Raw genomic sequence first — 26,524 nt, 5'->3', positions numbered from 1 at the left:
CAGGAAGAAACCTCCGGCAGAACCAGGCTCAGGGAGGGGCGGCCATCTGCTGCGACCGGTTGGGGTGAAAGAAGGAAAACAGGATGAAAGACATGCTGTGGAAGAGAGACAGAGATTAATAACAGATATGATTCGATGCAGAGAGGTCTATTAGCACATAGTGAGTGAGAAAGGTGACTGGAAGGGAAAAACTCAATGCATCATGGGAATCCCCGGCAGCCTACGTCTATTGCAGCATAACTAAGGGAGGATTCAGGGTCACCTGGTCCAGCCCTAACTATATGCTTTAGCAAAAAGGAAAGTTTTAAGCCTAATCTTGAAAGTAGAGATAGTGTCTGTCTCCCGAATCCAAACTGGAAGTTGGTTCCACAGAAGAGGGGCCTGAAAACTGAAGGCTCTGCCTCCCATTCTACTTTTAAATACTCTAGGAACAACAAGTAGGCCTGCAGTGCAAGAGCGAAGTGCTCTAATAGGGTGATATGGTACTACAAGGTCATTAAGATAAGATGGGGCCTGATTATTTAAGACCTTGTATGTGAGGAGCAGGATTTTGAATTCAATTCTGGATTTAACAGGAAGCCAATGAAGGGAAGCCAAAACAGGAGAAATATGCTCTCTCTTTCTAGTCCCTGTCAGTACTCTTGCTGCAGCATTTTGGATTAGCTGAAGGCTTTTCAGCGAGTTTTTAGGACATCCTGATAATAAAGAATTACAGTAGTCCAGCCTGGAAGTAATAAATGCATGAACTAGTTTTTCAGCATCACTCTGAGACAGGATATTTCTAATTTTAGAGATGTTGCGCAAATGGAAGAAAGCAGTCTTACATATTTGTTTAATATGTGCGTTGAAGGACATGTCCTGGTCAAAAATGACTCCAAGGTTTCTCACAGCATTACTGGAGGCCAAGGTAATGCCATCCAGAGTAAGAATCTGCTTAGATACCATATTTCTAAGATTTTCAGGGCCGAGTACAATAACCTCAGTTTTATCTGAATTAAGAAGCAGAAAGTTAGCGGCCATCCAGGTCTTTATGTCTTTAAGACATTCCTGCAGTTTAACTAATTGGTCTGTGTTACCTGGCTTCATGGATAGATAGAGCTGCATGTCATCTGCATAGCAGTGAAAATTTATGCTATGTCTTCTAATGATGCTGCCTAAGGGAAGCATGTATAATGTAAATAGAATTGGTCCTAGCACTGAACCCTGTGGAACACCATAATTGACCTTAGTGTCTGAAGAGGACTCTCCATTTACATGTACAAATTGGAGTCTATTAGATAGATATGATACAAACCACTGCAGTGCAGTACCTGTAATACCTACAGCATGTTCTAATCGCTCTAATAGGATATTATGGTCAACAGTATCGAATGCAGCACTGAGGTCTAGCAGGACAAGCACAGAGATGAGTCCACTGTCAGAGGCCATAAGAAGATCATTTGTAACCTTCACTAAAGCTGTTTCTGTGCTGTGATGAGCTCTGAAACCTGACTGAAACGCTTCAAATAAGCCATTCCTCTGCAGATGATCAGTTAGCTGTTTGACAACTACTCTTTCAAGGATTTTTGATATGAAAGGAAGGTTGGAGATTGGCCTATAATTAGCTAAGACAGCTGGGTCTAGAGATATGAAAAGAGATTAACTAACCGCTGACACAAGTTGAGATGTTTGACGGGACAGTTTTTCAGTCTGTACAGTATCATGTTGTGCTCAGCAAAGATGAAGTCAGGATGTGAATGAGGCTTTTGAAAATCTAATGATAGCAGATAAAAGCAGGCTGCTTTAAACTAAGCATCTGTTTAAATATATATAGAAAGAGACATGGCTCAAATAGAATATAAAAAGATGAATGTAAAAGCTAATAAAGGTACAGTTAGGAGCTCTTTCTCAGATGACTGTGTTTGAGTGATGATTTTGGGTATATAGCGCATGAAGAAATGTTTGATGAGTAAGAAATGTGAAAGTTTAAACGGCACTGCAAACATACATATATTGTGTTACTGCTGCTCATTTAAAATTGACAAAATGTACAGCTCATTTACAAAGCCAGCAGGCTCTGACTACACAAATTTGAGAAAGTCAAGTATTAAATGAAATATGACTGAAAGTACTCAATGAGATGTTCAAATGTATTGTCAAACGTATATATAACTAGTGAGTTCTGGCAGTCTGACCTACCTGCTGTTTGTGTCTAAGAAGGAGACAAGTGGAATGGTGATAGCAGAATGATATATATAGATATATATATATATACAGTATGCCTGCCTTGTTTGCTGGAAATAATCTTGTTGATAAGAACATATAAGAATGAATCACAAATTATTTTGTCTATATGTTTTGTTCTCTATTCAGATTGAAGGACTGCTGGTTGTCAGTTAGCAGCTGTGAGTCTCTGCTGTCTGCTCTGGATTCCAATCCCTCCCATCTGAGAGAACTTGACCTGAGTAAAAACAATCTGCACGATTTACATGTGAAACAACTGTGTGGTTTTCTGGAGAGTCCACACTGTAGACTGGAGACTCTGAGGTTAATCACCATGTTTTATTTTTGTGCTAAGATGAATATAATGTGAAAGCTGTGGTCACATTAAATTTGAAATCCACCCAAGTCCATTTTCTTCTTTAGTTGTTTAGTCCATTCACTGAAGCAAAAACCTAGAATAATTGTGCTCAACTTATGGCCCAAATTAGTCTGCTATGGCTCCTGAACTTTATTAATTCAGAGAGGGCTCCCTGATTAACTGTATATTGTTCTTTCAGTTCTAAGTTCATAACAGGTTTGAAATTAACCATTGAATTATTAATTGTATAGTTGATACAATTATGACTGACAGAAAACTATTTTGAATATTTAAAGATTTTGATCATGTTCATTCAGTGAAGAAAATACAATGAAGAAAATACAAACAATGCCATTGGCTTCAGTTTCAGTGTGAAAATATGTTATGTTGGTATCTTAATTGAACAGTAAACTCCATGTCTTTGGCTTTGGAGAGTTGGCCATGCAAAACAGCGCATTTAAGGCCAGAGGACACACAGAAAACACCTGTTCTGTGAATTCAGCTATCAAGGTTAAGTCACAGAGTGTTTCTCCTAGCATTTTTCTTCCACTGAGGAAGCTATCAGTCTGAGCACTGCAACATGCTTTAAACAGAGAGGTGGGAGCTGGCACAAGCAGGCATGGTTTTCACATGAAAAAGCTACTAAATGAGGAACAACATCCAGCTTTGCTGACAAAGGCAGCTCTCGGTTGCTGTGGCCTGCTTATTTTGTAGCATATCCCACTGGCTCTTTAAAATGATCTGTGCTAGCTTACTTGAACATAGCATAAGACACTGACATAATTTTTTTCATTGGGTTTGGATTTAGTTAGCATTATGAGATATGAAAAACAACTAAAGAGAATCTGCTTTATCATCTACAATACATAGCTGTTCTGAAATGAAATAGTAAATATATTTTATGTGTCGATCTGCAGAACTAGCATCCCAATACAGGAAGTCTGGATCTGCTTTCTCTCTACCTAACCCTAATCTCTGAGACTTACCTAGTAGGCAATGCAGAGCTTAGATGGAGCTGATGGCTGAGGGGATTAGTCCAATCCTAACTCCCACAAAAACCCTTCAAATGTTTCCCCTGCCTCGTCTGATAAAAGCCAGGGCCCTGAGTAACCTTGCAGGCCTGGCAAGGGCCATGTGTTAAGAGCGGTTCCCCTCTAAGATCGGTGCACTTGGTAACTGAATTAAGTTTAGTGGCTTAAAAAATGATGCCCCAGGAGTCTGAATTCATACTGAGATTTTTACGTTGACTGTTTCACAAAGGGTTAAAAAGGGAATGTCCACAATTTAGACTTTAATTTCAGGATATTTGATTACAGCAGTTTAGCAGGAGCAAGGCAAACATGGAATCAAATATTAATAAAGATAGAATCAAGTAGCTGGAATTATAATACTGAATACATATTAATAGTAAATGTTATTATACGGGCCTTTTTGTCTATTCCTACAGATGATGAAAGCTAACGAACTTTTAATTTATTATTAGACCCAGTTGTCTTCTCTCAAGATGTAACATATAACAGAAACTGAAGAATTAACATTATTTCATTTAAAAAACCCTCCTCTGTCTGCCCATTTCTTAATAACTGTTAAATGTATAACAGCTGGACTATGCAGCACTAAGTGTCATTCCCCCATGCTCTTTACCTTTTTATTATTTGTTATCTTATGTGCAGCACTTTGTGACTCTGCCAGAAAGGTGGTATATAAATAAAATTTTATTTATTTATTCATGCTCCTCCCACTTTCCTGTCTGCTTTTCACACCTCCCTATCAGTAAAGGCAGAAATGCAGAAAAATCTGGGGGGGGGGTTTCTGTATAATGTTACTAAAATTAAAAACGTTGTCTGAGAGTTTGAGTGCTTCAGACAGAATCTTCTTGGCTTCATTTATTTATTTATTTATTTATTTTACTAAACCTCTTCTTACACAGAAAAAAATTTTGCATAATAAATTGTTTGTTTTTATTCAGACTGGAAGGCTGCTGTTTGTCAGAGAGCAACTGTACTTCTCTAGTGTCAGCGCTGAAATCCAACCCCTCCCATCTAATAGAACTAGACCTGAGCTCTAATGACAACATGCAGGATTCAGGAGTGAAGCAGCTGTGTGGTTTTCTGGAGAATCCACACTGTCGACTGGAGACTCTGAGGTCGGACATCATGTTTTAGTTGTGCTGAGATGAATATGATGTGAAAATTGGCACTAAATTGGAGATGCAATTTAGAATGATCAATTCATGAAGGAGAATGATTCAATCATTATCTCTGAACATATTACGAAACACTAAACAAGTTCAAACAACAGTTTTGGTTACATTGTTTTTTGTTTCCAATTGTATTCAGATTGGAACGCTGCAGTTTGTCAGAGATCAGCTGTGCTGCTCTCGTCTCAACTCTTAAATCCAGACCCTCCCACCTGAAACTTCTGGACCTGAGTGATAACAGGAACCTGCAGGATTCGGGTGTGGAGCAGCTGTGTGGTTTTTTGGAGAGTCCACACTGTAGACTGGAGACTCTGAGGTCAGACACCGTATTTAAGTTTTGCGCCAAGATGAATATGATGTGAAAATTGTGCTAATACTAAACTAAAAACATAGGGCTGATATTATACTGATCCATACTGAGGATCTATATGGTGTATAGTCTATTGTAGCAGAACAATGTTGAGATTTGAGAACTTAAAACAATGATACTCTTGATAACTTATAGCTCATAGCGTGTATCCAACCTGCCAAAGGGTTCTAACTTACCTGCTGACCTTTGACATCTCAGAGAGAGTTGACATTGATTGGTGTGCATTGTTTTTACTCACAGTAACATAAGACATTACAGCATAACTCTTCATAAAATGTACTTTATGACAAAGCCAAACTTCAGGAAGTAGTATGGTAACCTTCCATAAAAGTCTTCTATCTTCCATGTATAATACTTGGTAAAAATCAAGAAAACTTCACTTAACATTTAAATCTATCTGACATTTAAATAAAACCAAAAATCATCTTTAACAGGTAAACATTCTGTATTAAAACAGCTGTTTGGGGTTTCTGCTCTCTAATCTTCTGCATTATCAAGGTTATCAAAGACTGAATGATTTCAAGAAGAACTTTAACTAATAATATATATTTTATTCTTTTTTCAGATTAAAGTACTGCAGGTTGTCAGAGATCAGCTGTTCTCATCTGGTCTCAGCTCTTGCTAAGTCCAACTCCTCCCATCTGAGAGAGCTTGATGTGAGCCACAACAACACACTATTAGATTCAGGAGTGAAGCAGCTGTGTGGTCTTCTAGGGACTCCACACTGTAGACTTGAAACTCTGAGGTCAGTCACCATGTTTTAGCTGTGCTGAGACAAATATGTGAAAGCCATGCTGACACTAAACTGCAGACATGTGACTGACATTATACTGAATCGCAGTAAGAATCACAGCATGTGTAATAATTGCACATTTTCATTACCATTACACTTCTAAAAGGCATGCTGGGTAATAATAGCTACAGCTGTGAGAGGCTCAATTGCCACAGAACTCTCAAGAAAAGGAAAAGTGGAAAGGAGGTCAAGAAAAGAAGCCAGAGCTAAGCTCAACTGCAACAGAGGAACTGTCCTCTGAACACTTTTTGTTCTTAAACCTCATATTCCCAGATAGGATTATACTGGAATATTCTTGAGAATTACAAAAGAAACTGAAAGTCTGGTACAAAATTCTAAACTTCTAAAAGTTCCTGAACTGACGTCAGGGCTCTAACAAAAGATTTACTTATTTATTACTGATAGTTATTTATTTTACTAGATAATAAATGCAACGCTCCCATACCCTCCTATCTGACAACGAGCCAGCTATAACAACAGCTGGCTATAAGCTAATGTTGTGCCCAGTGTTGGGCAAGTTACTTTGAAAAAGTAATTAATTATAGTTACTAGTTACTTCTTCAAAAAACTAACTGAGTTAGTAACTGAGTTACAAGATTCTAAAAGTAATTAATTACTTGAAAAGTAACTATTGCGTTACTAAAAAAAAATGTTTAACCTTCTGGGGTCTGTATTATCTTTGTCTGTATACCGAGCTTCTTATTAAACGCACGCACACACCGATCTCTGCTCCGATTCCACTTTATTTCCTTTTTCCATTTTTTTTTGAGCTTCTTGCTCGCCAGTAAATTACACACATTGCAGCAACACAGTGCCATCTAGTGGCTGATGCAAACATAGGTCAACATGTTACATCTTGTTGCCGGAACCGGACCAGTGCGCCAGGATATAGTTGAGGCAGAGGTCAGGCTGCTCTGTTGAAATAAGTCTGCTGGCGCTACTGGCAGACTTCTCTCCTCTCACGCACTGTTTGCTGGCAAACTACTTGTGGTTCCAGCTGTTTTGGTGTTGCAGGCAGGGGCGGATCTAGAGAAATTTTCTTAGGGTGGCATGAGGGTGGCAAAGAAATCAAATGGGGTGGCAAAATCAAAGCCTTTTTTTTTCCCCAAACACATATGCAGGTGGTTACATATGGTTAAAATAATTCAAATGCAGTAAGTATACACGTTTTTCATATAAATATAGTCTATAACTTAATTATTGTCTGTAGCCCACATAATTAAACACTTTAGTTACATAAAACATGTGAGTTTTGATGTTATGTACTGTATAGCCTGTATAATAAATAAATATGTAGCCCAATAAGTATAAAATCCAGAAAGCTACCCAACATGGGGCGGTTCATTTACAAACACAAGTCTAACTTAAGTTTCACTGTTTTTTGTTAGAAAACAGTCACATTGTTACAGCTTAAATTACACAAAATGTCAGAAATCTGCACTGTCATGAACAAAAATTTAAACCTAATTTTTCATGATTTGTTGGATTAACCCAGAGGTTCCCAAAGTGTGGGGCCTGCCCCCTAGGGGGGGCGCAGAGCCATTGCAGGGGGGGCGCGGTATGAAAAGAAAAAAAAAAAAGAGCGCTTGGACACTGTGGACAGGTTTTTGACGGGGCTCCCACACAAACGCAAAGCAGGAGATGAAGCATCGCCAAATATGTTTCCAAACCAACTTCCTTCCAAGCCAAAGACAGGAAAATATGGTGAAGCATATCTTCCCTTTGGCTTCACCTGCACAAGTGCCAAGGTAGGTCTCCCCTGCAAAATTAGTTTCCCTGCGTCGGGAGCAGCGCTGGGCTCTCCAAATCACGGACAAACAGGATCCCACATTCTTGATTTTTAGTTCACAAACACTTCTTGTAATAACTAACTACTCCTGACATTTTGGACATGTTAGCTCTTTATGCAGTAAAGTTACAGTGGGATACAAATAATATCAGGCTGATCCTGCCGTAATTTGTTCCCCCTGTTCATGTTTTTGTTTTTGAACCCATTTTGCACAGAGAGACATTTTTTGAAAAATGTATTGATAGCAATGTTGAATATTATCACACAGGGAAAAAAACAACTACAGGTAAAATAATCACACCGTGACGCCTCTGCCTTTCTAAATGGAGGGACAGTAACTGCATGTGTATATGTAAGCGTGTAAAACCTGAAGATAGAGACAAAATACTGTTACTGTTAATCTGCCATTCTGCAATTCATCTCATGTAAACAATAATGTGGCGCACAGCGTGACGTGAAAAGAGGCACATACCTTTGTCGTTGCGTGACGAACTCTGTAATCCTCGTCCACACATAAACTTAAAAAAGGAGTTTTAAATAATCTCCGTTTTCGGGGAATCGCAACGCCGTTTACGTGTTGACGAAAGGCCCAAACGCATAGAAACAGCTGAGTTTTCAAAAATACCCGTGTAGGTGTGGACGCAGCGTAAAAGAGTTAGTAGTATATTTTATTACTGCCTGTAATTTGTTGCCGTTCACTTGTATTTGCTTAATTGTTTACTAAATGTTTGAGGTGTGAAATAAACCGCAATGGAGCAAAATATGGGTGTGTGTGTTTGGAGGATGTGTTTGGGGGGGGGGGCGAACATTTTTCTTGTAAAAAAGGGGGGCCTGGCAAAAAAAGTTTGGGAACCACTGGATTAACCCACTGAGGTCTGAAATACAACCGGACATTTTTGACTCCTTTTGAGTTTACGTTTGTATTTCACCCTCAGATTGTTTCATTTTATTTTTTTTCACCTTGCCTTGTTTGGTATCATTCTTTTCAGCTCAACTGAATTTAGTTGTTTTTTCACTGACATACTGCATTAGTATTACTGATCTGAAATCACACAAAGAACTTAAAATCCTAGTAGTATTTTTTACTGTAAAAAAAACCCACAGACATGTTGAGTAAATGTTTATAACTTGAAATGCAAATATAAATTGTACATTTTGTAAACATATACAACTATTTATCTAAAAATGCCGTTTTTTTCATTTTGTACAACCATTTAAAAATATAACTAAAACTAAAATGAGAGAACAATCAGGTGTTGCAATAAGATGCCCCACAAATGATGTGTGCCAGTAAAAAAAAGTTTGTCCACCAAAAGACAGAACAGCACAGGGATAAACCTGCAGGCCTGACAACAGCAGGTGTATCACTCCGCTGGTTTTCTACTTAGTGACAGTGTTTACATTACAAATGTGCCTCAGTGACATTCATTAGTGCCCTGACACACAAAACGACTACACAACAGAACAGCTACACAAGACAACACAACACACTAACTATACACTCCACACTAAACGTCACAAATCTCCCACATCTAAAAACTCTCTCTCTCTCTCCCTCTCTCTCTCACTCGCTCGCTCTGTCTCGCTGCCGTTACCGTCACTCCCAAAACTCTCCCCTCTTCCTAAACAACCAAATCTCACGTGTTGACTTTTTTTTTTAATTGGTCGACATGGTGCATTTTTCCACCGATAGGAAAGAGGTGGCTTCTTTTTCTTTCTTTACTGTTTTCGCGCTGACCTTAGAAAACGCTTAAAACACACACACAAAAACGTGACGACAGTATTTAGAAAAAAGCGTGGCTTATAAATATTATCATAACTCTGGATTTACTGGCCTGTAATTAAAATTTAAAAACTTTGAAGTCCGAACTTTCAATATGGGCTCAAATAGAGACTCAGCGTGGCTGCAGCTTGTTGCTGCGTCAGCTTAAATCAGTCATGTGATTTGGAGGTGCAGCGTGTCCGTGGACCACAGAGGGTTAATAACACTCACCTTCCTTCCATTTCCAGAGTGTAACATCCAACCAAATGTGTAAAATCCGAAATTCCCATGGTGTTGTTCAAAATGTGCTCTGGCACAATCATAAGCATCGCTTGCTACTGAAAACAAGAAAAAAGCCGGTCCTGCTATGGGCTGAACCATTTGTTAACGGTGGAGGGGGGGGGACACTATGCAATATATTCAGTTTTAGCATTTATATTCACTGTTGACTGTAACTACGCTCACACTGTTAATGCTATCTTATTTTAATAAACAACGCTATCATATGCAAAACTGGGGTGGCACTTGGGGTGGCAAGGGATCATTTTAGGGTGGCAGTTGCCACCCCATGCCACCCTTCTAGATCCGCCCCTGATTGCAGGGAGGATGGAGCGGAGTCTCCGGCTCATGAGTAGTTGTGCAGGCGGACTCAAAACTCCTGGATGTCAGGCGGACATTGAGACCTTTTATCCGGCCATCCACTCAATGTGGTCCTTCTCAGAGTGTTGAGCTGAGGATCCTGGGCTGTTTCGTTTCTTATCTCTGAGAGTCTCTGATCACTGACAGGCATGTTGCTGAGGACTGAGTGGATCTGTGCATCCATCCCATCACATAGTGATTTATCGTGGAACTCTATGGATTTCCGGGAGAGCGTGTCGGCTACTGGGATGTCTTTCCCTGGCTTGTGGATGATGCTGATGTTGTACTTTTGCAGCTGTAGTATCATCCTCTGTAGCCGTGGTGGCGCTGATGCTAGTGGTTTTTTGAGTATGGACTCTAGTGGCTTGTGGTCCGATTCAATGGTCACATGTCGACCGTACATGTACTCGTGGAACCACTTGCAGCCAAAGAGAACAGCATACAGCTCCTTTTCTATTTGGGCATAGTTCTGCTCGGTGCTGTTAAGTGACTTGGATGCGTAGGCAACTGGCCTGCCGTCCTGCAGCATCACAGCACCGAGGCCACTTTTGGATGCATTGACCTGGAGTCGTAGCGCTTTCTTGGGGTTGAAGAAGGAGAGAACTGGGCCTGGTTCTCTAGTGATCAGCTCCTTCATTTGTTGAAAGGAACTGTCATGGTTCTTGTCCCATACAAACTCACTGTCCTGCTTCAACAGCTGGCGGAGCGGTGCGTTTATCTCTGACAGGTGTGGGGCAAATCTTGCTAAATAATTAACCATCCCCAGCACTGTTTCCAGTTCTGCCCTGTTCTGTGGGGGCGCCATGTCTTGGACTGCTTTTACTTTTTGTGGATCTGGTTTTAGTCCTTCATGTGACAATGTGTGACCGAAGTAACTGACCTCTTTGACGCAGATGGTGCACTTGTCAGGGTTCAGTTTTACACCTCTCTCCCTGCTGCGCTGCAGCATGGCCCTCAGGTTGTCGTCATGCTCCTGTTTGGTTCCTCCGAAGACCAACACGTCGTCCACAATGGCTGCCACGCCCCTCAAGCCCTCGTAGGTCTCATCCATGCGTCGCTGGAACTCATCCTGGGCTGAGATTATGCCGAATGGCAGCCTGAGGAAGCAGTACCTGCCAAACACCGTATTAAATGTGGTTAACAGAGATGATTCGTGGCTTAGCTTAATGGCCCAGTAGCCTGATCTGGCGTCCAAAACACTGAAATACTTGGCCCCAGCAAGTTTTGTGGTGACATCCTCCAAGGTGGGTAGAGGGTAATGGGGTCTTTGTATAGCCTTGTTGAGGGGTCTGGGGTCCAGACATACTCTGAGTCTGCCTGTCTTGGGTTTTTCCATGACAACAAGTGCATTCACCCAATCCGTAGGATCTGTGACTTTGCATATGATTTGGTTCCTTTCCATGTTGTCGAGCTCGTCTTTGAGTCGGGCTCGCAGAGCGATGGGAATCCGACGAGGTGGGCTGACTGTGGGTGTGACGGCGGGGTTTACATGGAAACTGCATTCACCAGGAAATTCTCCTATCCCTTTAAATACATCAGCATACTCGTTTAGTATTGCCTGCAAACTGTTGGTTGTCTTGTCTCTTTCCTCCATCACTGCCATCACGATCCTGACCAGGTTAAGGTCACGGCAAGCTTTCATTGCTAATACAGGTGGGGCGCTTGTGTTAACAACGTGGAATTCCAACGTGCGGGTTTTGTCTTTGTGTTTGCATTTTAGCTGGCATTTCCCTTCCACGCTGAGTGAGTGTCCCCCGTAATCCGTGAGCTTGTGTGTGACAGGCTTCAGTGTCACATGTGGGAAGAGTGTCTGGAACATGTTGGCTGGAATTGTGTTCGCTTGTCCCCCAGTGTCAACTTTTCACTGCCTGTGGGGGGAAACCAAGTTGCATGTCTGCATATGCTTGCTCATCATTTCTTCCTTCATTTTCTATGGTGATGCTATCAATGTAGAAACAGTCTTGCTCCTCATCTGTGTCCTTGGTTGTCATTTCTATGTTCTCTCTCACAGTGTGTACTGATTTGAGGTGGGCTTTTGTCTGCGAAGGGAGTTTTGACCTGCATGCTCTTGCAAAATGGTTCATTTTCTTGCATTTTGCACATTGCTTCCCTTTTGCTGGGCAGGTGTCTTTATTACTGTGTTGTCCGGCACAATAGCTGCATGTTTTTAGTGTTACATTAGCGTGTTCTTTTGGTTTCACGCTTCTTGTTTGATTTTCTTGTCTGTGCGGTTTCCTGCCGATGGCGTGCACAGTTTCTTGGCCCCTGGAGTGGCCCATAGATTTTAGCTGTTGCTTTGCTAGCTCGTGTGATCGTGCTATATCTATAGCTTTCTCTAGCGTGAGCTCTGCGCCTTGGCTGAGTAGCTTTTCTCAGACGTGTGGCGAGTTAGTGGCAAATACGATGCGATCCCTGACCATTTCATCTGTATTTGGATACCCACAGTCTTTAGCAAGCAGTTTCAGTTCTGTAATAAACTGTTCAAACGCCTCATTTTCACCTTGCATCTTTTGGAACTTATATCTGGCGTAGATTGGGTTAGCTTTCGGTGTGATGTAATCAGTGTACTTATCGTAGTACGTCTGAAGCTTTCGGGAGTTGTCTGCGGTGAGCGTCCACGTGTTGTAGACGTCCCGTCCTTTCTCACCGACCCATAGAAGAAGGTAGCTGCATTTGTCTGCCTCCTCCTTCCCCCGAAGAGGACCAGCGAACATTAGCTCGGCGTGCTGCTTGAAACGCCGCCATGCCTTGGGCAGGTTGCTAGAGTCCCAATCCATGTGCGGTGTGGGAACGCCGTAAGCCTCCATGTCTGCGCTGTCCGACGGCGAGGGATTGCGTAGAAAACCGCTACTCTGACACCATGTATTATCTTTGTCTGTATACCGAGCTTCTTATTAAACGCACACACACACCGATCTCTGCTCCGATTCCACTTTATTTTCTTTTTCCATTTTTTTTGAGCTTCTTACTCGCCAGTAAATTACACACATTGCAGCAACACAGTGCCATCTAGTGGCTGATGCAAACATAGGTCAACATGTTACAGGGTCCAGGTTATAATTGGCCATTTTTAACTACTTTTGATTTGACCTCTACATTTCAGCTTGAAAAATTATTTACTTTGCCTTGTTTGGTATCATCCTTTTCAGCACAACCTCGCGTGTCTGAATTTACAGTTATGTTTTCATTTTGACATACTGTATTAACACAATTGATCTAAAATTTTTAAAAAAAAATCCGAGTAGAAAAAGTTATATTTTTTACTGTAACAACCACAAACATGTTTATTGAATCATATTTCATAACTTTAAATGCAAATATTAATTGTCAATTTTAAAATCATATGCACAAGTTTTACAAACAACAATGTTATTTGCAGCCATTTACCTTTTACCCCCTTTTTATAACCATTTCAAACTATTTACAGAACAATCAGCTGTTCTTCAATAAGATGCCACAAATTATTTGTGCCACTCCAAAAAAATCATTTCTGTCCACTATAAAGGAGAACAGCACAGCCTGATACCTGCAGGTCTGACAGCAGCAGGTGTATCACTCCTGTTTTCATTCAGCAGTCGCCTCATTGTTCTGACACACAACACAAAACTATGCACGACACTACACACTAACTACACAAGACAACACATTAACTACACACTCCAAACACGCTAAACGTCACAAATGTCTCACATCTCAAAACTCGGTCTCTCTCTTTTTCTGCTGTCTTTCTTTCTTTCTCTCTCGCCGTCACTCCTAAAACTTCCCCCTCTTCCTAAACATCCAAATGTCATGTTGCCATATTTTGCCATATTTTTTGATTGGTTGACATGGTGCATTTTTCCACCAACAGGAAAGAGCTGTTTTTGGGGGGGGGGGTTGCTCATAAGCAGAGAGTGCTTGCTAGCGCTGTCCTTAGACAGTAAATGTGACGAAACTATTGAGGAAAAAACACGTGTATATATTGTTTATCATGACTCTGGTTTTGCGTGGCCCATCAGCACAATCTAAAAACTGGTATATATCACCTTGTTGCTTTGTAGTCTTGAAGTGGTCATGTGATTAGCTTACCACGACTACTTTATTCTTCCTCAGTCAAACAGCAGCACTCATGCGATTGTTTTGCCCCCTGAGCTCCAGGTGTTGTGCCAAAAAGTGATCGTATGCCAGAAAGTGATTGCCGTCAGCAGGAGCGCGCGCAGCTGCTTAAAGCTGTAGCGTCCAGATTACTTACAGCTACTTCCGTGCAACTGATATAAGATGCTGTGAGCTGAACACAGCTTCAACCGTCTGTTTGTTGAAAAATAGTAACGCGACCGCGCTGCATTTTCTTGTTAGTAACGGTAACGGCATTGTAACGATAGGAATAGTAATTAGTTAGATTACCCGTTACTGAAAAAAGTAACGCCGTTATTCCCATCACTTGTTGTGCCAGACAATGTTTGACCTCAGTGTTCTAAAAAAACCACACTTTCCCACCAATAAACAGTTTGATTGCATTCTCACATCATATGAGAGTCTATTTGCTAATTCCCTAGTCCAAAATGTTAGTTCCACTTCAAAGCAAGCTTCAGTAACACAAGCTAACAGTGGCTAACACAAGCTAACAGCGGCTAACACTATGTAACAGTTGCTAAATTCAACCTTTAGGTTGGAAACCTGGAGATTTATAAACAACCAGTTTCTAAAGATGTAACCAGTGGTGGAGCTGCAGACTTTTTTGGTTTGACTGTTTCAACCTGCATCCTTTTGGTTTTAATTGTTTGGAGTTTCTGTTTCCTAAATTTTTACAATTTGTATCGTCTTCAGCCCTGAACGGATCCCAGAACTTTGTCTGATAAACTTACCTATTTTATTCTTTATCCAGACTGGGGAACTGCAGTTTGTCAGAAATTAGCTGTGATTATCTGGCCTCAACTCTAAAGTCCAGACCCTCTCATCTAAGAGAACTTGACCTAAGTGGCAATAAGAAGCTGCAGGATTCTGGAATGCAGCAGCTGTGTGGTTTTCTGGAGAGTCCACACTGTCGACTGGAGACTTTGAGGTCAGACACAGTTGTGATGAAACATAATATCCAATCATATAACGGTTAAAACCGAGGAATTTCAGTCATTGTAGCATGTTGATGCTTTAAATCAGATTCAGACGATGCTGTTGACATTTATGTACTTTCGGTACTTTTCTAACTACAGTTTTATACAACAGCTGTTGTTTAGTTACTCTAGGCCAGAATAATGGTCTACAGTGGTCTATTAATGCAAACAATAAAGAACAATAAACTGAGATGTGGGATGAACAAAAGATACCAGAAGTGAACCAAAAAAAGGTTTTTGTTCAAGAGATGGCTATTGTTTCTAGACTCCTGAAATGTGTATAAGCTACAATAAAGCTATGAAATGGCACATTTGTGCAACAGCCACAATAAAAACAACAACAACAATAGTAATAACATCAAGTTAATACAATTTATAAAAAGGAAATATCAATGGAAAAAACACTGACTTCATCTAAAGTAAATCAAAAAACAATGGTTAAGGATTTGAAATGAATGACTTATTAGTTTTATCTGACAAATCTTCATTTGCAATTGTTTTCATTTAATAACCATTTTTCTGTTCTCCCTTCGGCTCTGAACAATGAAAAACGGAACAATTTTAAGCAGAAACTTTTGAGCTTACAAATGTCTTTTGTTTTATTCAGACTGGAGGACTGCAGCTTGTCAGAACACAGCTGCAGATTTCTGGTGTCAGCTCTGAAGTCCAACCCATCCTTTCTTAGAGAGATGGACCTGAGCTCCAACTACAAACTGCAGGATTCAGGAGTGGAGCATCTGTGTGGTTTTCTGGAGAATCCACACTGCAGACTGGAGACTTTGAGGTCAGCACCATGTTTTAGTTGTGCTGAGATAAACATGAGAAGAAAAAGTCCAAATTAAGTTTGTTTCAAAGCTGAACATGAGAGCTTCAAGGGGGTTTGAATTTCAGTGTGTGTTTATGGGTCTTCAACATAATTTAATGGATTCTCATAAATTTAGTATTTGTAATTCAGATAATTCTTGCAAAGAATGACTGCAATCTAAGAATGGCCAGAAACTGCAGGTTTCTTCCTGAGGTCAGGCACCATGTTTTCAAGTTGTTTTTCCACTGACCTGCAGACATAATATATATACTGACCCACACTGTGGTTCTTCATAATGGAGTCTTAATTGTTAAAGTTAGAGATAAAAAGGTTGGCTCTAAAAGGATAAAAATATGTCAAACTGTGGTCACGGGCATGTTTAATAAAAGTACACAATAACATAAACGATAACTATATGATTTCAAGCATAAAGTTTGTACAATAATCTTAAATCTTTTACTTTTACTCAGACTGGAGTACTGTGATCTGTCAGAGATCAGCTGTGAGCATCTGGCTTCAGCTCTAAAGTCCAGCCCCTCCTATCTGAGCGAGCTGCGCCTGAGAGGAAACAACCTGCAGGAATCAGATCTGAGGCAGCTGTCTGAGCTTGTGGAGAATCCACAGTGGAGACTGGAGACTCTGGGGTCAGTAGAGGGTCGCAGTTATTTATAGTTAAATAACACTAAGCTAAAAGCTGAAAGTAGATGTGAAAAATATTTGACTAAAATAAAAATAAAAAGTTGACTTCAGAAAAAATTAATTGAAATGATATTGTTTAATACATTACTTGAAATTATGAAAAACAAGCACAGAAAATGTCTTTAGTTTTAGTCTTTTATCAGTTTGGTCAGATCTGGCAAATCAAGCTTCAAGTCCATATTTTTAAGTGCAGCTGAACCAAATTTTAAAAAATGTGATTTAATAAATATTCTGTATTTTTGTTGTTGTTGTTGTTTTTAGATAAAGATACTATAAAATTGTAGAGCAACCCAACAAACCAAACATCACCTTTGTGCAGAACTTTCTGACTGGAGAGAAAAAAAAATACATTTTTAAATCTTTTTTTTTTAATTAATAAAGTTAAGCTGAAGCTTCAAGCAAACATGGATTATTCTGTACTCAAACTCTTCTGTCTGTATCTACAGGGTTGACAGGACGATTGAACCTTCCAATGAAAAAGCCTGTGAGTACTGAGATGATGTCTCATATTCACCAATATTTAATCAACAGCATCAAATATGTAAATGACTGTGTGCTTATTTTAACATAGAAATTGCATAAATTATGTTTTATGGATGTGTGGGAAATATTTGAAAAATGTCAGTATTTTATAGGTGCTAAAATGCTACAAGGTCTGTAAGGCCATAAAACACCTTAAACACCTTAAAATGTCTTGTTTGGAGCTCAAAATTGTAATTTGATGATGAACAGGTTTATTTCACGTTTCAGAAATCATAACAATTAGAAGGTTACTATGTGGGACTCCAGAACTCCTCGTAGATATCTTTTCTTAGCCCGCTGCACTCAAACCCTGGACGTGGAGAAGCTTATAGCTGATGTGAGACGCTAACCCAGCAGCTTCACTGCATCAGAAGCTTTTGACACTTCCACACTCATATTGGGAGTTCAGCGCCTAAACTTTGAAACAGCCTTCCTTCATCATCCCGTTAGGTCGGCTGAGTGTGCAGGTTGTTTTAAATGAATGTTGAAATGTTAGTTTCATAGATGAGCTTCTCCTTCATTTTGCACACCCCATCATTGGATCACGTCAAATGTTTCCATGCAAATATTTATTGAGAATGCACGCTTGCATCTTTGCATGTTGGGATATGCACACCTCTTTAATGTGTTTTCAACCAACCTGTGAAGCCCCTTTGTGACTGTGCGCTTCGAAGAGTGCTCTCCTTATACAGTTATCTTTTTAAAATGGATGAGTGATATGAACGTTCACCTACAGATGTAAGAACTGTTTGTCAACAAAGCTTGAAGTTTTGGTCAACATATTCATATACTCTATAAAAGTGTTTCCCAAATGATCAGGTGTGCCGTGGAAGATTATCTGGTTCCACCTGATGGGTACTCTAAGCAACTGGTGTGAGTAACGGGCAGAATAATTACATTCTCTTCCACTAGAGGGCAGTACAACTACCTGCTCTAATTAAATGGGTTGCCAACTCCCAGTAAAACAAAAGAAGATGAAGAAGAAATTACATAATAATCAGTGCCGTGAGACGATGCAGCGTGTAATAGCAATAGATAAGTATTTTAAAAGAAAAAGTAGGCAGTCTGACCACATGAAGGCCCTTGCATGAGTAGTGGTCAGAAGGAAAAAAAAAAAGGTGTACTGGACAAACCAAGCGGATTCCACTGTACCTGGTGCGTGGGGGAAAACTATCAATATGCTTTTTGTGACATTTTTATCTGTTTGTTTTCGAATCTGAAATATGTGCCGTGGCTCCAAAAGGTTGGGAAACATTGCTCTATAAAAGTTTATTTTTGGTGCAGCTGAAAACGATGGCATGTTTTCAGATCTTGTTTAATTATTCAGACAAAAATCAGTTTGGACTTCTAGCAAAATATTTCTGAGTACACTTTGGGCTTCTGCAGTCGGCTCTGATGAAAAGTGTTCCAGGGAATCCTGAATTATTCTGCTGTTTGTCTCTCATCAGGTGACTCTGAGGAAACATTGGATATGAACCCTTTAGCTGATTTATCTGAGGATGACATAGAGCCAGTTAAGGTGAGACAAAAGCAGGCGGATCCTTATCATTTACACATGTAATGACTGTTAATCTCAGCAGGTCACTAAAGACTTTCTTCAGTAGACTTTTTCATAGTAGTAGTCTAAACTTTGTCTGATGGAACAAAGGAGGCTTCAGTTCAAAACTAACTCCACGTGTTGAATTTACTTGCACTGCAACACTGATTAAATGTACGTTATCAGGATGCTTTAAGCTTCATCCTGCATGGCTCCATTTTTTCAGTATTATTAATCACAATCTTTTACTGCCAGTTTTGAAAGTATGTACATATAACTGCTGATGTGTACGCTGTGTGGTTTGTAGTTTCTTCACTGCTTACTTGTTTGTTGGTGCTTTAAACAGCTGATGTTGTTCCTGTCTGAATCCCAGCCACCATCAAGCTTCACACCTGAAGAGCAAACTGAATCCACCCAAATGTCCTACAGGTGATAATAAACCACAGCTGTCACTGCTTTCTCTTCTTCTTCCACATTAGAATGATGTCACACATGCTCTGATGTGACCTGATTTGTATTGCACACCTGGAGGTGTGACATAGTAAATTACCTCCTCCTCTCCATCGATGTCTAATATATGAGACGTTGTGTGTATTTGTGTACTTGGCTTTTCAAAGCCATCTCCCTCTGTGTTTTCCTTTGTCCATCTCACTCAGACATCATTTCCACTGAAACATCATCTGGAGCTTCAGTTTCTGATGCAGCAGCACAGTTAGATCTCAGTTATTCAGCTTTAGTTTGCACTATCAGTGATGAAGGAACTGATCAGACAGTTGACGTCCCTCGTCTCAGTGACAGACAGAGATAATGTCAGACTTCAGGCAAGACCTTCACTTGGCTGTGCAGGTCCAGTAACAGCTGCCTATCCTCCATAAATGCCTGGCTCTGTTAGAGATGACGGGGTTCATCTGGGTTCTGTGTGATTTGAGGTGTTCTGATAATATAAAACTCAAATACAGCGATGGCAAGTTACTATGAGCCCCCAAAGAGGCCGAAGCCTCCGGAGTGACTAACCATGACCGTATTCTAATGATATGACATGTGAGTCAAACCCTGAGACGTCCCAAACCACGAGTAGAATTAATAACAGCAGAGTTACAGATGTAGCATCTCTTCACTTTGGTGGATGTGACAGTTTGGACTCAAACAGAAGCTTCAGATGTTCTCGTTGGTTTCTTTCTTTTAGATTCTAGTTTAATCTTTTCCTCTTCTACAGGTTCAGGTGTCCTGGTCCAGGTGTGTTCCAGTGTACTCTGACCAGACTGGTGTTTGTCATGGCTCAGGAGGCGGAGCTGCTGTACCGGAATGTCCAATGGGATGAGAGCCTCCTTCAACAAGCTGGAAAAACAGCTGCAGGGCCGCTGTTCAACATCACATGCTCTGAGGATGCAGTCCGTCAGCTCCACCTGCCACACTGTGAAACAAAGGAGGGTGAGCACCGTGCTGTGATGATGCTCTGAAAACATCTGTGTGGTGCTCAGTTGAGATGAATTGTTTTCAGTATCAAAACAAACACTTTATTATGATTTTTGTTGCACACATTAATAAAGGGTAGCATCTAACTTGTAGATAACAGTGATTAGTTTGAACTACCTGAAGTGTTGAGAAGTAAATGGTGCAGGATGAATCCCTGAGCAGGAAATAGTGCAGCAGCTCTTTGCTTTCACAGCGTTGTGTGTTGATGGCCTGCTGTCTGTCGCCCACATCTTTGATGATGGGATGAGCATCTTGAAACCGATGAGGATCAACGACACGCATGTGATTGTGAACGTCTCCCACCTCTCTGCCTTTGGCCTTATCTGGAATTTTGTTAAAAAGTCCTTTAAAATCCCAGAACCAGGCCAGGTTCTGCTGTTCCTCCGATTTAAAGACACAGTGCCTCCAAAAATCAACGTGTTTCTCCTGCATGAAAGAATCCATCTGTCAGAGGTAAGCATAGAGCACTCAGGCGGTCTCGCTCTGTAGTCACCATCAGAAACCAAATGGTTTACCTGCAGATTTCTGATGCTTCCAGTAGGGGGCAGACACCCTGGGCTTTATTCATTGGTTAGTAGAAGCACAGAGTCAAGCTTCTCAGACTGCAGAACCTCCCTCTCACTGACCAATCACAGCGCTTTATTCTTGACTTCAGTAAAGATCCAGAGTTGATTAGTTCTCTCTCCCCCCTACTGACAAAGTAAACCTGGGTTTACTGACTGCACTGGATCGTTTGTTCCACACTTTAGTCAACACTTGATAATTATAAGTGATTTCTATAGATAAACAGATCAACATATGAACATTAACATAATTTTATGTCCTACCACTGAGGTTAAAAAGCAACAAGGCAGTGATGCTAAATACATTGAGACGTCTTCAGACTGCGTGCTTCACATCGGTCAGCGTTACAGTGTCCACTGTGAACCCGAGGGCCTGAAGATACAGCCGAACGTGAGCCAACAGTTGTGAATAAAATGCCCCTGAAAATAAAGTCAAATCTAAAATAAGCACACTTTTCAGTTAGTCCCTATTAAAAACACATATTCTTGTTGGTTTTCAGCACGCAGAGTTTTGGAACAAGCTTGGACCGAATTACTATCCAACATTTGAGGTTTTCCTGACTGCAAAGCTGGAAGTTGTGACTCTGATAGTCAAAGACCAAGATGGAAATGAAGTCTGGCGTCGTGATGGTAAAAGTTCCACTCGTCTGCAGCAGCAGAAATGACTGTATAAATTTCTGCTACAAGGACATTTTATAAAAGTTCAACTGAAATCATATTTAAGTCTCTTTTTAGTGTTTGTCCCAGAAGAGGACCAAGTCTCACCAGAGGACGGCGCACACCAAAAAACAAAAAAAGAGGAGGATAAGCTGCTGCCAATCCGCTCAGAGTTTATTGAAAGAGTGTCTGCAGAGGGTTTAAACAAAATTGTAGATAAACTCCTCGAGCGTCAAGTTATTATTGATGCAGAGATGGAGTCTGGGACATCTGAGACAAAAAGCAGAGCAAATAAAGTGCGATGCATAATCGACACCGTGCGACGAAAAGGAAATGACGCCTGCAGACATCTGCTCGATGTTCTCAAAGAGGTGGACCCAAGCCTTTTCAGAGTGCTCGTGCCAAAGCGAAGCCAAAACAACCTCTAAAGAAGCTCATGAGCTGTGGGCTCTGATGCTAAAGTCTCACGTTACTTAGTGAAATCTTGAAATGACGAGTTTTTGTAATCACTCTGAAAGTGATTCTCTTGAACAAACTTGGACTTGTTTGAATGGATGCTGAGCAGAAAATCAGATGGAGTTGTTAACAGTTTCAGTCTCGGATGAAACTCACTGCTTCATAATGTTAAAGGTGTTTCTGTAAAGTTTAGTCATTCTAGTTTTCTCTCACTAGATGGCGATAGAAGATCAGTGATGGAGGCAGAACTGAAAGTCACATGAAAGATTAAAAAAATACCTCACACATATAGACAGGAAATGTGCACGTTTACATGTTGATCAGTTTTAAACTGATAGAAATGCTATTATTAAGTTTTCATTTTTACTCAAACTATTTTAAATAATCCCAGATTAAATGGTAAATGGACTGATTCTTATATAGTCAAGTACTCAGATTAACAATAACAATTTGAAGGTGCTTTATTTTGGAAGGGAAAGGCTTGTGGTCTTCAAACTTTCGTGGTTTGAAGGATTCTGGATCAACTCTGCAAGTTTATTTTTTTCAGTCTTGATCATCTGAATCAATCAAATTAATGTTACTGTGAAATTGGGATGGTCGAGGGTACTTTCAATGAATTGTCAAATTGGTTGGTACTTGCTTAGGCAAAGTATTGTTAAAGGTGATGGTGTGTGGATAAGATATATAATAAAGTCAGATGTCTGACAGATTTCAAGTAACAAATCAAATGGATGTTGAAACTGGGACACTGGGGTATGATAGCAATATAGATCCTGACTGTAATTTTTTTACCAAAATGTTAAAGGACTGTAACTATTATACAATGGAACAATTTAATAGGAACATAGAGCGGGGTAAGAATATAGCCATGGTTCATTTCAATAGTAGAAGTCTATATGCAAACTTTCAATTTATTAAAGAATATATAGCACAGTTTAATCAACCATTTGATGTGATAGCAATATCAGAGACTTGGATAAACACTGGAAAAGAAGAGGATTTTGAGATAGAGGGATATGAATTCCTCCATTTAGATAGGACTAATAAAAAAGGAGGTGGGGTGGCACTTTATGTTGATAAAAATTTAAGGTTTGAAAAAATGAGTAGAATGACGAGGGTGGTAGATGGAGTGATGGAATGTATAACAGTGGAAATAAATATGAAAAAACAGAAAAATATAATTGTCAGTTGCATATATAGAACACCAGGGTCAAAGATTGAGACTTTTAAGGACATTATGGAGGACTTGTATACAAATCTGAATCAGAAAAGAATGTTTATTTGTGGAGACTTTAATATTGATTTATTGAACCCAAATCATAACAAGAGTATTGAAGAATTTATTGATTCAATGTATTGTATGGGATTATTTCCCCTGATAACAAGACCGACGAGAATAACCACTCATGGTGCAACTCTATTAGATAATATTTTTACAAATGTAATGGAAGAAAATATAAAAGGCGGGATATTGATAAATGATATAAGTGACCACTTACCAGTTTTTGTAACTTATGACTGTTGCTATAAAGTTCACAGAAATGAATGTAAGACGATATATAAAACAATTAGAACAGAAAAGACAATGCAGTGTCTTAAAAATGAGTTAATAAAACAAGATTGGACTATTGTATATAAACACAAGGATGTCAATAAAGCCTATGAGGCATTCTTAAGCATATTCATGGCCTTATTAGAGAAAAACAGCCTACTCATTGAAGTCAACAGGAAAGATAAGTATACAGGAAGACCATGGATGACGAAGGGACTGCAAAATGCCTGTAAAAAAAAGAACACCTTATATAGAGATTTCATTAAAAAGAGAACTACAGAATCTGAAAAGAAATATAAAAAGTATAAAAATAAATTAACTAACATAATGAGAACTTGTAAAAAAGAATACTTCATCAAAAAGTTAGAAGATAATAAAGATAGCATGAAAGGGATATGGAAGGTATTAAATAGTATAATAAAAAATGGACCAAGGACTAATGACTACCCTGGGTATTTTATGGAAGGGACAAATACTATTACTAAAATGAACGAAGTAGTAGATGGATTCAATGATTTTTTTGTAAATATAGGGCCAAAATTGGCTGCGGAAATAAAGGTTGATATGATAGAAAGGGACACTGGAGGAAACATTGAAAGGAATGCAAGTTCAATGTTTTTAAGAGCAGTGGAAGAGAAGGAGATATATGATATTGTCAGTGGACTTAAGAACAAAACAAGTACTGACTGTCATGATATTGATATGGTAACAGTAAAGAGAGTAATTGATGGTATTGTAAAACCGCTACAATATATTTTTAATTTGTCTTTCCAGGAAGGGGTTTTTCCACAAAAAATGAAAGTTGCAAAAATTATTCCCATTTATAAATCAGGTGAAAAGCATTGTTTTACAAATTATAGACCAGTGTCGGTACTCTCTCAGTTTTCTAAGATACTGGAAAAACTATTTCTAAAGAGATTTGATAACTTTGTGGATAAACATGAATTGTTGGCAAATTGCCAGTATGGGTTTAGAAATAACAGATCAACAGTTTTGGCATTGATGGATTTAATGGAAGAAATAACTGAATGTATGGATAAGAAGAAGTATGCACTTGGAGTCTTTCTAGATCTAAAAAAAGCATTTGATACTGTTGACCACAAAATTCTAATAATCAAACTGGAAAAATATGGGTTTAGGGGTGTGGTATTAGATTGGATAAAAAGCTATGTGATGAATCGACAGCAATATGTACAAATAAATGACTTTAAATCTAAACTGATGGATATTGAATGTGGAGTACCTCAAGGATCAGTATTGGGACCAAAAATGTTTATTATGTATATAAATGATATTTGTAAAGTATCGAAGATACTAAAGTTTGTAATTTTTGCAGATGATACCAATATACTTTGTTCAGGTGTGGAATTTCAACAGGTTTTGGAGGTGATCACACAGGAGTTAGATATTAAAGAAGTGGTTTGATAGAAACAAATTGTCCTTAAATTTAAATAAAACAAAATTTATGTTATTCGGAAACTATAAGAAAAACATTAACATTGAAATTTGTGTTGATAATGTATATCTAGAAAGGGTTAATACCATAAAATTTCTTGGTGTGATCATTGATCATAAGGCCTGTTGGAAATCACACATCACTTATGTGAGGGGAAAGTTAGCACGGGGCATTGCTGTCTTGGGGAAAGTAAAACAATTTTTGGATAGGAAAACATTGTATATGTTATATTGTGCTTTACTATTACCATACATGAGTTATTGTGTAGAGGTTTGGGGAAATACATATAAAAGTAATATTCAGACTATAATTATAATGCAGAAAAGGGCTATTAGACTAATAAATCAGGAGGGGTATAGGGCTCACACAAACCCGCTCTTTATTAAGACGCAAGCTATAAAATTCCAGGATCTGGTGAAGTTTAAAACAGTGCAAATAATATATAAGGCAAGGAAAGGGATGCTCCCAATCGAAATAAGTAAATGGTTCTTAGAAAGAGAAGGGAGGTATAATTTTAGAGGGAAGTGGAATTTAAAATTACAAAAAGTAAGAACAACATTGAAAAGGATGTCTATTTCAATAGCGGGAGTTAAATTTTGGAATGAGTTAAAAGAAGAAATAAAGGTCAGTAGTGATATAAACCAGTTTAAAATAAAACTCAAAAAAGAAATTTTAAATAAGTATAAGAATGAAGAAAATGCAATTAACCCAAGACAGCAGTCAAACTGATGTTTATTTTCTTGATTTTCTTGTTGAACATGACAATTTTTTTTATTTTTTTGTGATGATTATTATGTTCTAAGTTGAAGGCATTGTAAACGTTTTGTTGTTCAAATTTAGATGATGAGGATGTAAACCTAAGGGGTAGGGCTAAATAAGTATATACTTCAGCCTACTCCTTTTCAAACAACTGTATGGAATGATTTTATGAAATGTTGGTGAATGTATATGTTTGAAATAAAAATGAACTGAACTGAACTGAACTGAACTGAAATTATTCTAATTATTTTGTATGAAGTTTGTTTTTTATGTGTTTACATTGCATTAATATTCATACAGTCATCTGTCTTAACTGTTCCTTATGTGATTAAAATCACCACAGTTTGGTAATCACAAAGATTCCTGTTTCCTTCCTCTCTGCTTTTAAATTAAGCCATTAAATTTCCTCTAAAAGTCTTCAGTCAGTTTCCTCTGACTTCCTATGTCACACATACAAAAGTTGACAGGGAAGAGGACAGCATGTGTGACACCAAAGACCAGAGGTCTGTAGCATGAAGATGGCTTTTGTTTTATCCCAGTAGCTTCAGGGCAGATGGGTGGGTGGCATTTCTGTTAATATCTGCTAATATTGTAAATAATTGTTGTTGAGTGTGTGAGAGATGTGAATGAGGTTGATGATGGCAGATAAAAATAAGCTGCAGTGAGAGACGACTCTTTCATCTCTCTGTGTCATGTAAAGAAAAGAAAGACATGATGTAAAAGCTAATAAAGGTGAAGTTAGGAGGTGTGAAAACAAACCAGGAGTCAGGCTGTGTGAGGATTTCAGACAGAAGTTGTTAAATACAAAGAGAAGAGTTGGAAATATGACAGAACATGTG

At 39.1% G+C, this 26,524-nt stretch overlaps 1 protein-coding gene across 6 annotated transcripts in view; it reads left to right on the top strand.

Moving 5' to 3' along the window:
• Nucleotides 1-22,502, top strand: part of LOC102078419 (NACHT, LRR and PYD domains-containing protein 12) — a 52,367-nt gene extending 29,865 nt beyond the window's left edge. For 5 of the 6 annotated variants that reach the window (XM_025910398.1, XM_019352776.2, XM_025910399.1 and 2 more), the window contains 15 exons: nucleotides 2,353-2,526; nucleotides 4,530-4,706; nucleotides 4,900-5,076; nucleotides 5,696-5,875; nucleotides 14,978-15,154; nucleotides 15,811-15,987; nucleotides 16,479-16,652; nucleotides 17,154-17,191; nucleotides 18,678-18,748; nucleotides 19,113-19,195; nucleotides 19,983-20,197; nucleotides 20,436-20,695; nucleotides 21,077-21,196; nucleotides 21,306-21,435; nucleotides 21,541-22,502. In XM_025910398.1, the coding sequence (XP_025766183.1) occupies nucleotides 2,353-2,526; nucleotides 4,530-4,706; nucleotides 4,900-5,076; nucleotides 5,696-5,875; nucleotides 14,978-15,154; nucleotides 15,811-15,987; nucleotides 16,479-16,652; nucleotides 17,154-17,191; nucleotides 18,678-18,748; nucleotides 19,113-19,195; nucleotides 19,983-20,197; nucleotides 20,436-20,695; nucleotides 21,077-21,196; nucleotides 21,306-21,435; nucleotides 21,541-21,890 (2,503 nt within the window). In that variant the 3' untranslated portion in view covers nucleotides 21,891-22,502. The remainder of the gene's footprint in view (nucleotides 1-2,352; nucleotides 2,527-4,529; nucleotides 4,707-4,899; nucleotides 5,077-5,695; nucleotides 5,876-14,977; nucleotides 15,155-15,810; nucleotides 15,988-16,478; nucleotides 16,653-17,153; nucleotides 17,192-18,677; nucleotides 18,749-19,112; nucleotides 19,196-19,982; nucleotides 20,198-20,435; nucleotides 20,696-21,076; nucleotides 21,197-21,305; nucleotides 21,436-21,540) is intronic. The other variant, XM_019352778.2, reaches the window with a different exon arrangement.
• The last annotated feature ends 4,022 nt before the right edge of the window (nucleotides 22,503-26,524 follow it).

The sequence above is a fragment of the Oreochromis niloticus genome, linkage group LG9 (genome assembly GCF_001858045.2).
Source record: "Oreochromis niloticus isolate F11D_XX linkage group LG9, O_niloticus_UMD_NMBU, whole genome shotgun sequence".
NCBI classification, from domain to species: domain Eukaryota; kingdom Metazoa; phylum Chordata; class Actinopteri; order Cichliformes; family Cichlidae; genus Oreochromis; species Oreochromis niloticus.
The sequence above is the reverse complement of the archived record's forward strand: the minus strand, read 5'-3'. Positions and strand labels throughout refer to the sequence as shown.